Genomic DNA, 12050 nt, shown 5'->3' with positions numbered 1-12050 from the left:
CTCTCTCTCTCTCTCTGTCTCTCTCTCTGTCTCTGTCTCTCTCTCTCTCTGTCTCTATCTCTCTCTCTCTCTGTCTCTCTCTCTCTCTCATTTAGTACATTGTCAATAATGGCTAAGCACAGAACCATCAATGGTGTGGAGGAGGAGTACTATCCTATCACTCCAGCTCAGAAGTAAGGAGGAAGAAAGAGAGGAGGAGCTTAGGTGGTAAGGGTGATAGCATAGCAGAAAAAAAATTTTGAAGTTCAAACTGGTGAAAATCTTGGAATACAGCATAAATGGTTAAGTTATGGACTTTATACATAACCAAGTAGAATGCCAATGTGTTCTTAATTACCAGTTACTGTTATAAGTAATCATAATTGTTAGCTGTCTTTTTCTAAATTAAGTTGAATAGATTTGCAATACATAATGTTTTAATTCATAGATATACTGTAGAATAGCTAAGTCAACCTATTTAACATATGCATTATCTTATATATGAATTTTTGTGTGTAAACAAAGAAATGCTTAAAACCACTCCCTTACTATGGAGTCCTGAACCGTAAAATGGACATCTCTATCACTCACCCTCCCTCCTAAAGCTCAGGTCATCACAAAGAAGTGTGAAGACTGCAAAAGTCAGGAATGGAAGAAGACTGCTTCAAAACAGTGTTTCTGGACATGCCAGGGAAGAGGCATGGATGCATGCACTGAGCCTGTGACAGAACAGTTGTGCAAGATAGAACCAAAAAAAAAAAAAAAATCCCAGAATGGGTGGGAGAGGGATTCATGAAGTCCTACACCTAGATAAGGAACTACTGGCAGGGAATGGCTGCTCAGAGAGGTGGGGTTGGTTTTCTTCAGCAATGTGGCCCCAGAAAGGCTACCCATTCTGCAGTCCATGGCCCTAACATATGCATATAGTGGCAGTACTAAATGGAATGGGTAGGTTTTAAATAAAGCACACATGAGATAGAGAGATGGCCCAGTACTTAAGAGCACTACTCAATCTTCCAGAGGATCTCGACTCAATTTCCAGCATTCACATCATGGCTCACAACCATCTATAATTCTAGTTCAAGAAATCCAATGCCCTCTCCAGGTACTAGACACACATGTGGTGCACATACATATATACATACAACAAAATAACAATGTGTGTAAGATCAAATAATAAAATTTAATATTAAAAAAAGTGCTGATGGATTTGGGAGGAAAAAGTAGTAAAGGTACAGAGGAGGAACAACAAGGGAGGGATTGGGATGGAGTTGACAAAAACACATCACACATATGTGTGCAACCATCAAACAATAAAATAAATAAAAATTTAAAAAGACAGCAAAATCCACTCTCTTAGCTATTTTCATGTAATCAATATGTTAATAACAGTAGTCAGTGAATATATACTATATTTCTTGAATTTATTCCTATCTAAATAAATGCTTTGTACTCATGCCAACATCTTCCTAAATTTCCTACCATGTCTACAAATTAGTATTTTACACTTTCTCTCTCTCTCTCTTTTTCACTGGATATATTCATTATTTACATTTCAAATGTTATCCCCTTTCCAGGTCTCCCCTTTAGAAACCCCTTACCCCATAACCCCTCCCCCACCTCTATGAGGGTGCTTCCCCCACCCACGTACCCACTCCTGCCTTCCCACTTTGGCATTTCCCTACACTGAGGCATCGAACACACTCAGGCCCAAGGGCTTCTCCTCCCACTGATGTCCAACTAGCCCATCCTCTGCCATATATGTGGTGAGAGCCATGGGTCCCTCCATGTGTATTCTTTGGTTGGTGGTCCAGTCCCTGGGAGCTCTGGGGAGTCTGACCTGTTGACACTGTTGCTCTACCCATGGGGCTAGAAACCCCTTCAGCTCCTTCAGTCCCTTCTCCAACTCTTCCATCGGGGACCCAACGCTCAGTCCAATGGTTGGCTGAGAGCAACCATCTATATATTTGTCAGGTTCTGGCAGAGCCTCTCAGGAGACAGCCATATCAGGCTTCCATCAGCAAGCACTTCCCAGCATCCACAATAGCATCCAGGTTTGGTGGTGACTGTATGTGGGATGGATCCTGAGGTGGGGCAGTCTCTGGATGGCCTTTCTTTCATTCTCTGATCCACACTTTGTCTCCATATTTTCTCCTTTATTTTGTTCCCTTCTAAGGAGCACTGAAGCATCCACACGTTTGGTCTTCCTTCTTCTTGGGCTTCATATGGTCTGTGAATTGTGTCTTGGGTAGTCAAACTTTTGGGCAAATATCCACTTATCAGTGAGTGCATACCATGTGTGTTCTTTTATGACTGAGTTATCTCACTCAGGATGATATTTTCAAGTTCCATCCATTTGCCTGCGAATTTCATGAAGTCATTGCTTTTAAAAACTTAATAGTATTCCATTGTGTAAATGTACCACATTTTCTGTATCCATTCCTCTGTTGAGGGACATCTGGGTTCTTTCCAGCTTCTGGCTATTATAAATATGGCTGTTATGAACATAGTGGAGCATGTGTCCTTATTACAAGTTGGAACATCTTCTGGGTATATGCCCAGGAGATGTATTGCTGGGTCCTCTGGTAGTACTATGTCCAATTTTCTGAGAAATTGCCAGACTGATTTCCAGAGTGGTTGTACCAGCTTGAATCCCACCAGCAATGGAGGAGTGTTCCTCTTTCTCCACATCCTCACCAGCATCTGCTGTCATCTGAGTTTTTGATCTTAGTCATTCTGACTGTGTGAGATGGAATCTCAGGGTTGTTTTGATTTGCATTTCCCTGATGACTAAGGATGTTGAACATTTCTTTAGGTTGTTCTCAGCCATTCAAGTTTCCTCAGTTGAAAATTCTGTTTAACTCTGTTCCCCATTTTTTAATAGGGTTGTTGATTCTCTGGAGTCTAACTTCTTGAGTTCTTTTTATATATTGGATATTAGCCCTCTATTGGATGTAGCATTGGTAAAGTTCTTTTCTCAATCAGTTGGTTGCCATTTTGTCCTATTGACAGTGTCCTTTGCCTTACAGAAGATTTGCAATTTTATGAGGTTCCATTTGTTGATTCTTAATCTTAGAGCATAAGCCACTGGTGTTCTGTTCAGGAAATTTTTCCCCTGTGCCCAGATGTTCAAGACTCTTCCCCACTTTCTCTTCTATTAGATTCAGTGTATCTGGTTTTATGTGGACGTCCCTTATCCACTTGGACTTGAGCTTTTTGCACGGAGATAAGAATGGACTGATTTGCATTCTTCTACATGTTGACTGCCAGTTGAACCAGCACCATTTGTTGAAAGTGCTATCTTTTTTCTACTGGATCGTTTAAACTTCTTTGTCAAAGATCAAATGACCAGCACCTTACCAATACAGATGCAGATACTCACAGTCAACTGTCAGACTGAGCCCCAGGGACATGAATGGAAGAGTTATGGGAAGGACTGAAGGAACTGAAGGGGGGTGCAACTCCATAGGAAGAAGAATATCAACTAACTTGACCACCAAGAGCTCCCAGGGACTAAATCACCAACCAAAGAGTATACATGAAGGGATCCATGGCTCCAGATACATATTTAGCAGTGGATGGCCTTGTCTGACATCAATAGGCAGAGGCATCCTTGGTCCTGTGGAGGTATGATGCCCCAGTAAAGGGAAATGGTAGAGTGGTATGGCAGGAATGGGTGAGTGGGCGGAGGAGGACCCTCATAGAGTCAAAGAGGAAGAAGGAGAGAGGCATGGGATCGGGCATTACATTTGTACATGATGGTTGTGAAAATAATTTTATAATAAAGTCAGAGAGTGTGCTTACAAGTTAAAAGAAACAATTATTAACAAATGATCAATAAAAATTCATATTCTCCATACTTACTGTGGCTGATGAAGGTTGCTATGTCTACCAGTGTTTTAGATTTGGTGTATTACTTCTCTGAACAATGACAATTTTTTTGGCTCTACTAGTTCATGAATCTATTGTTATAGTTCAATCAATAGACATATATAGAATATTAATGATCAGGTTGAAAGTACAAAAATAAAATAAAGTGTTGTGCATTGCTACATTGAATGTGTTCAACTGAAAGAATCTGAAGACTTTATGTAGAGAAAAGACTCTCTAGAAATCTTCTCTGAGGCAAGTCACAATACGTTGAAGTGCCACGTACCCAAGGAAAGGAGTATTTCTATCTCTAAAGATAGAGGGACAAGGTTGGCGAGAGGTATCAGAGAGAATGAATCTTGCAAATTAAGCTTCCCTAACTTAGTATTCCTAGCTAAAACATTAATGTCTTATCACATACTCTGAGAATTCAATGCTCCTCACCCAACAACATAAAAATAGTCAGGTTAAAGAGCTTCTTTATAATGGATATAGACAATGTGGTTACATCAACATAATGGAGTATTACCCAGTTGTTAAAAAAAAAAAGTCACAGATGAATGGATGGAACTAGAAAAACCTCCTGAGGAGGTATCCCAGACTTAGACAACTATAGATATATTCAATTATATATGGATATTAGTGTTTAAATCAATGATAACCAAGTACAATCTGGAAAGATAGAGGATAGATATAGAGTAAGAGACTAGGGAGACTGATAAATCTCATCAGGAAAGAGAAAATGAATGTATAGTTATGAATGGAGAGGCTAGAATAGGAATATCAAGTGTGGAGATAGAGAGAAGAAGGTGACAGAGAGATTATAGGGAGAGACAGCTAAAATTAAAGACCATTTAAGGGGCAGTAAGGAAACCTAACACTGTAGGAGCATATATATATATATATCCAAAGGTAATATAAATGAAATAACCAAGTAATGGGGAAACCAGAGTCCTAACAGTCCAAAACCTGTCATCAAATAAAGCGTCTAGTACCAGGATTAGGTTACATCTAATTGAGTTGTTGGCCAAAGGGGTCCCATAGGAATCCCCAAACAAACCTGGCTATTGCAAAGACTATATGTTACTTTTCACAAAGGAATGGCAAGAAAACATCAATATACTCATTCAACATGGAGAAATCAAGCTGGTGCCTGCATAAAGCCTTCACCCCTACATTTTAGTATCTTTGGTACAGGAAGATACTCTGCTTGCTTCCAAAAAGGAAATATAGACACAACCTCAGGCATGAACCCTTTGATCTGAAATGCTATCTAGCCTGCAAAATATGCTAAGGCAATAGTGGCATAAAGTGTGTGACACAAGCAATGTGATCAGACTTAGCATCCTCTCCATGAATGGAACCATATTCAACACTGCTTGGGTGACTAAGAACCTGAGGTTAGATAGCCCAAGGACCTAGTATAAAATCAAATACTATTGCCCCCCCCCCAAAATCAAAAACAAAACAAACAAAACAGTAAAATGACTCCTATGACATTCTGCTATACTCAGTGATCAGTGCCCTGCTCAGCCATTCTCAGAGACACTGCCTCACAGTAGATGGGATCAGTTAAGTGGTCAAAAGTACTATATTAGGATTATCAAAGCATGTTTCTATCCAAGCATAATCAATATAGGAATAAATTAGAACAAACATTGGCATGGTGGTACACACCTATAGGCCTAACTATCTGGGAGGCTAAGACAAGTAGATAGCTGGATCCTTAGTTCTAGATGTCAGCCTGATCATAGGAAGACCCCATCCTCAGAAGAATACAAAAGGAATTAAGGTGTATAGGGGAGTAAAAAGAGAACAAGATCATTAGGGATTAATTCTTTTATTTTATTTTTTTTCATTTCTTAGTTGAATGACCTTAGAACACTTATTTAATTATTTTAATTAAGTTTCCCTATTTCAATCATGCAAAAAATCATCACACTATACAGTTTTTGTGAATAAATATAAAGAGCTTTGTAAAACTAGAAAGCAGTGAATGAATTTATTGGCTTATAATAGGGTAATGACTTTTCTTGAGAGAGAAACTTTTTAAACAGTATGATAAATCTGATTCTTAAGGAATTTTATTTATATTTATGAATGTATTTGTGTGAATATATGCAATTTGTATACTACTAGCCATAGAAGGTATCAGATTCCCAAAAATTGTAGCTACAGGAAGTTGTAAAAGCCCAGAGTGGATGCTGGGAACTTCACTACAGGCTCTTAACCACTAAGCTGCCTCTCCAGATCTGGGTATACTTCTTTCCATTTCCGTGCTTCCTTTAAATAATGGAATTAAATGCACAACAAATCTCCTCTTCCCTCTTAGTTAATTAGCATAAATCAAGTTCCTAACACAACTGCGAAGTACATACAAATAGTTATATTTTATAACCAAAAGTGACAACTTCTTTCTCATACTTTAAAATCTTGCTTTTAGTATTTTCTGTAATTAACAAATGATATCTGTATGTCTAGCTAAACATTATAAATAGGACTTAAAAGGAGAAAAGTTATTTATTATATTTCTGAATTAAATCTTAATTTTTTTTCTTACTTAGTTCATTTAATACAAGCATATTAATAGAAGACTAAGTTTTTCACAATAATAAAAAATAAATTCCCACTTTGCTCTTCCTATCCTTATTACCTGAAAGAGGTGTAGAGGAAACCAAATATAGTTATAATAATCAAGCAAACACAACAATCAAAGGAAAAATACTTGCAGCAAACCATACCTAGTAATAAGAACTGCATTATCGTGGTGGGCAATCCCATTTTCTGGAATGGTGTTTCCATCACTTTGGTGGGAGAGAATGGATTTCTGCCACTTACAGAAGCTATCGAGGGACTTGTCTGCATGATGGTTTATCTCCAAGTTTGGCTGCAATACAACATGCATACCAGAAATGTTCCAAACAAATTACTAAGGTCAGTTGTCAAAACTTTTGAAAACTAAAGTGGGACTATAATTAGAAGCAGTGGTTTCTAGGAAGAATCTCTTGCTGATTTTTATCTCCAAAACATCTGACCTAGTGCTCATTTAGTTTATTACTGAACAGACTTTCCTTCCACTTCCAACTTGAACAGTAAAGAGAACATATATGAGCTCATCAGCATACAAAAGTCAACCAAAACCATTGTCATCAGGTAAGCCGTACAAATCAAATGTTCATCTTTTATTCTGAAACATGTAGCAAGTATGCATATATGGAGAGAAAGTTTTAACAATACATGAGATGTATATTATTTAAAAGTATCTCAATATTGCATAAAAAATAAAGTTTAGAGTTAAAAATATTTAACTAGGACTTGCTAGGTGAAGTAACAAAGAAATATAACTGTTCATAATGATAATCCTATAGCCTAAGAGTTTTGATGTATAAAGTAATTCATTCTTACCTGATCTTCAGTGAGAACAATTAAGCGAGCCACTATAATATTCACAACGTTTCCTAGACTGGAGTCACGATAAAGTTTGGCAACCTGACCTCCAGAAAATAAGAAAAGACAAAAAGTCAGACAAAAATAATGGGGTGATATTTTGAATTTCTAAAATGATAAAATGCGACTTTATGACTCTATGATATATACTAAAATCTATTATTTTACCCAGTACCATTTCAAGAGGCTTTGGTTAAAGGATTTTATGTAAGTCTACAAAAAGAAGTATTTTCTCCTAGACATGAATTGTCTGCATCACAAAATCTATAGCTCCTTAGATAAAATCTATAAGTTCCTTAGATAAGATTTATCCATTCACATTAAAAATGAATGATAAGATTTTAAATTTTATTTTCTATGCAAAAGTTAATTGACCACCAGGATATGGCGATACATGCCTATAATCAGGCAAATCTCTGAGTTCAAGGCCAGCCTGGCTTATATAGTGAGTTCCAGATAACCAGGGTTATGAAAGAGAACCTGTCTCCAAAAAAAAAAAAAAAAAAAAGTTGATTGACAAATGTTTAGTCTGGGGGAAGAAAAGTCAGTACAATTTCATGGCAGAGCAAATAGGTATTTACTATGTGCAAATTGTAGACTCGATCCCAAGTAGAAATTAAAATAATAATACAAATTCATTTTTACCATTTTACACAAATAAAATTTTATCATTATTTTAGTAAAAATTTATTACCTTAATATAAAACACAATAAACTATTTAGTAACACACTATATAGAGGGATCAAACTTACAATATTCATCACACTTAAAATATAATGTTCAATGTCTTTACGGCCATGGTAGCCCACCATCATTTTGTCTGCCACTACTAGAGTCTCCACAAATCTCTCAGTGCTCACTGATCTTCTCTCTCTGTGATGAATATGTGTGTCATTAATTGGTGGTAAAGAAGGAAAAGAAGATGTCCTATTCAGCCACCAAGGTTTGCCACTTCCTGTGAGATCTACAATAAAAATAATTAAGTAATTCAGATAGATGAACTAATCAAATACATGTATATAAGAGATCTCATATAGATATGCTTCTCATAAAAATTTAAATGTATCAAGATATTTAAATGTATTAAAGGAAGAGAATAAAAAAGTATATAAATAACAAAAATTTCAAATCTTCAAGTTAGTTATCTGAAAAAATTAATATAAACATTTAACTTATCATAAAATGAAATAAATACAGCTATAAAATTAATTACTTAATAGACTTTTGAATAAGCCTTCCATATTATTCTAGTAGCTAATTTCATTATAAAAAAAATCTTTGGTTTTAGAATATATACTGCAATAAATCATTTAAGAGTTAATAGATTAAAAGCATGATGATTGAAAACAGTGAGTCTCCAGTATCTATCCCTCATGTAAAAAAGCACCCATGTTATGATAAGATGTTCTTGTTAAAATGCCTTAGTTAGAGGGCACTGGTGGTGCACACCTTTAATTCCAGCACTCAGGAGGCAGAGGCAAGTATTTCTCTGAGTTTGAAGCCAGCCTGATTAACAGATTGAGTTCCACCATAGCCAGGGATATACAATAAATAAATAAATAAATAAATAAATAAATAAATAAATAAATAAAATAAAAATCTGTTCAGAATTGAAAATGTTATGAATTATATTTCCCACATGATTTTAATCTCTAAAACTATTTACGTTGGCAGAAAACTCAGAGTATTACTTTTCTAAAGTCTAAAGGTAGGGTTGCACACTGGTTAGAGCATGTAAACAAGATGCTTGACCAAGTTCAGATCCTCATAAACCACTTAAATCCAGATGAAGAAGCAACTCACTTGTAATTTTAGTTACAAGAGCAAGCTAGCGAGCAAGGTTAGTCATATATGTGAGCTGTAGGTTGAACTTAGAGACCCTGTCTTAATAAATACGTGAACTGCAATAGAGGATTTCTGACATCAACATGGGGTCTCCATAAGAACATGCATGTTACACACACACACACACGCATTCACACAAGATTAAAAAAAAAAAAAGGTTACACACACACCTGGGAAATGGACTAAGCAAAATAAAATAAAGGTAAGGGGTATTAATATAAGACCTGAAAGAAATGTTAGCAACACTTTTTAAGACTATAATATATATCATTTTTTCTTTTCTTTTACTTCCACCAAGGCCTCCCATATACTTCTCCTTCATCCTTCTCAAATTCATGGCCTCGGTTTTTCATTAATTACTATTACATGCAAATGTGTGTATATAACATGTTGCATGAATATATATATTCATAAATAAAGCCTGCTCTGTCTGTATACTAGTACTTACACTTATGTTTTCAGAAATGATCATTCATTTAGTATTGGATAACCAGTTAATTTGCTCTTCCCTGAAAACACTATTTTTCATGCTGTGCGCATTCCACAGTTTCCTGTAAGTATTAGTGTTGAGTTGAGAGTAACTGCAACCCAACACACACACACATAAGTACCACCACTATCACTGCCAATCACTTTGGCATGTCTATTGGAGTCATCCTTGTTCAACTCATAGTGAGGCTGCCATGTCAGTGAAACTTTACAGGTGTAGCTTCTGGCATTACTAGGAGACAAAGTTTTACAGCAAACTGACCATCCTTTGCTCTTATCTGCTCCCTCTTTTGTTCCTTGGGCCTTAGGTGGGTTGCAATACACTTATTTTAAAACCATAATTGGTATGGTTCACCCAGTATATCTTTCATTTCTTAAAAATCAGGTTTGCCAACTGAGGAAAGTTTCTCGTTGTGTGTCATTTGTAAACACTTCATTTATATTTATTATATAAATTTGAGTAGGCAGAGGACTATAACATGTTTCTTTCATGTCTTGATGCAGAACTGAACATTTTTATCACCTCCAATAGGCCAAAATGGTTAATGAGGAAATTTTAATTAATATATAATTGACAGAAATGGCACTATTTTAATTGTATTCCCATTAGCTTTTGCCTTTCTAAAACCTTGCACTGGTAGACTGAAGAAATTTTACAAAGTAAGAAGAAATGGAAATTATCATGAGAAGAAAGGGTTAAATACTTTGGGACCTCACATAAAAATAATTATCTGTATTTCTAAAGGTCAAGGAAGACAGGGACATACCAATTCTTTAAACCGTCTATTCGAAGCAGTGTTTGCTCATGCCCCTTAGTGGCAAACAAGCTGGTTACCACAATAACCCTGCTTTTATACAGTTTTGTGAGTATGGGTAGAACCACAGCTTGGAATACAAGTGATTACATATATGCAAACACATGATATACAATACTATAGAATTTGCTGACTCTGCATTCTTCCTTGTTGCCTTGGAGAAAGCATGCAATCATGTTTTATTTTGTTTTGTTTTGTTTAACTCAAAGGAAGGACTCATAGGCTCCCACCAGCAGGCCAGTCAAAACCTAAAGCTATCTACAACCACAAAGAATGAATGCTACCAAGGGGATGGGGACGAAGAGTATCCTTCTGTCAAGATGCCATGTGAAATCCAGCTCTGGCTAAAGCTAAGCATTCAGGTTTCCAATCCTCAAAGGCTGTGGGGTAATAAATACGTGTTTTTCAAGACACTATATTTGTAACAAAAATTGTTGTGAAATATTATCAAGATGTTTTTCATATTAGTATAACTCTAGTTTCTCCTGTTTTTTATTTGTTATATAAATTAATGATTTTGTGATAAGTTATGCCTAATCTTTCATTCAGCTTACTATCTAAATACAGAATTTAAGTACCATTCATTTGATCATTTTTACTTCTCTGATCCATTCAATTTCCATCTATTTTAACTTAAAGCTTTGAAAGATTATTTATAAACATCTGAATCCTAAACAGTAATATTGCCTGTCAATGCTACTATTAACCATTCTGATTGTTAACATTTTTAGACTTTTAGCTTTTTAAATTGGTAGGTTGCTTGACTGTCAGTATGTCAGACAACAAATTCTTTGTGAAAGGCTCTAATTCTTTGTGAAGCATGGCAAACACTTGCCCGACCATGGCAAACATGGTTTTGCCTTTTACCCTTCTGCCCCTTGCATTAGATTGCATTCCTAAAGCTAGCCACCAAGGTATGTTCCCTTATTTGCCACTTGCTCCTCCTCAGGCACTACCAAGGTCCAGCTAATAAAGTATTGGAATCTAGCAGTTAAAAGTCCTCTTTTGGGGCAGGAGAGATGGCTCAGCAGTTAAGAGCACTGACTGCTCTTTCGGAGGTCCTGAGTTCAAATCCCAGCAACCACATGGTGGCTCACAACCATCCATAATGAGATCTGACTCTCTCTTCTGGAGTGTCTGAAGACAGCTATAATAAATAAATAAATAAACAAATAAATAAATAAATAAATAAATCTTTAAAAAAAAAAGTCTGGGATATTTTTAAACCTTACTTAATAAGAAAGTATGCAGAATGAACAAAGAACTCCTAACACCCTTGAAAGAACCCTTAAACACCCATGAAAGAAAATGATCCTGTAATGAATACTTAGTAAAATCCAAGAATGATGGACTCACTCATCAACCTGGCAATCCATAACCAGAAAGAAAAAATCAGTTTAAAAAAGAAGGTCGTATTTGTTCAAGACAAGTGTGGTCTACATAGTAGGCTACAGGCTACCCAGGGCTACAAAGTGAGACCCAGTCCTAAGAAAAAGAACTATCTTTAAAGAGTAAAAGTGGTTTCCCTAACAATGATGATAAATAAAACGAGTGACTAATGTATGCTGAAATAAGCAAACTGGGGGGTTGGGAAACTCCAGCTA

The 12050-nt window shown here is 36.1% G+C and overlaps 1 protein-coding gene across 1 annotated transcript in view; it reads right to left on the bottom strand.

The window, feature by feature from the left end:
• Positions 1-12050, bottom strand: part of Adamts6 (ADAM metallopeptidase with thrombospondin type 1 motif 6) — a 198063-nt gene that overhangs the window by 166196 nt on the left and 19817 nt on the right. The window contains exons 5-7 of the mRNA XM_021180030.2: positions 8050-8261; positions 7255-7338; positions 6591-6736 (exon numbers count right to left, since the gene is read on the bottom strand). Of these exons, the coding sequence (XP_021035689.1) occupies positions 6591-6736; positions 7255-7338; positions 8050-8261 (442 nt within the window). The remainder of the gene's footprint in view (positions 1-6590; positions 6737-7254; positions 7339-8049; positions 8262-12050) is intronic.

The sequence above is a fragment of the Mus caroli genome, chromosome 13 (genome assembly GCF_900094665.2).
Source record: "Mus caroli chromosome 13, CAROLI_EIJ_v1.1, whole genome shotgun sequence".
Taxonomy (NCBI): domain Eukaryota; kingdom Metazoa; phylum Chordata; class Mammalia; order Rodentia; family Muridae; genus Mus; species Mus caroli.
Note: the sequence above shows the minus strand (reverse complement) of the source record. Positions and strands in the feature narration are given on the sequence as shown.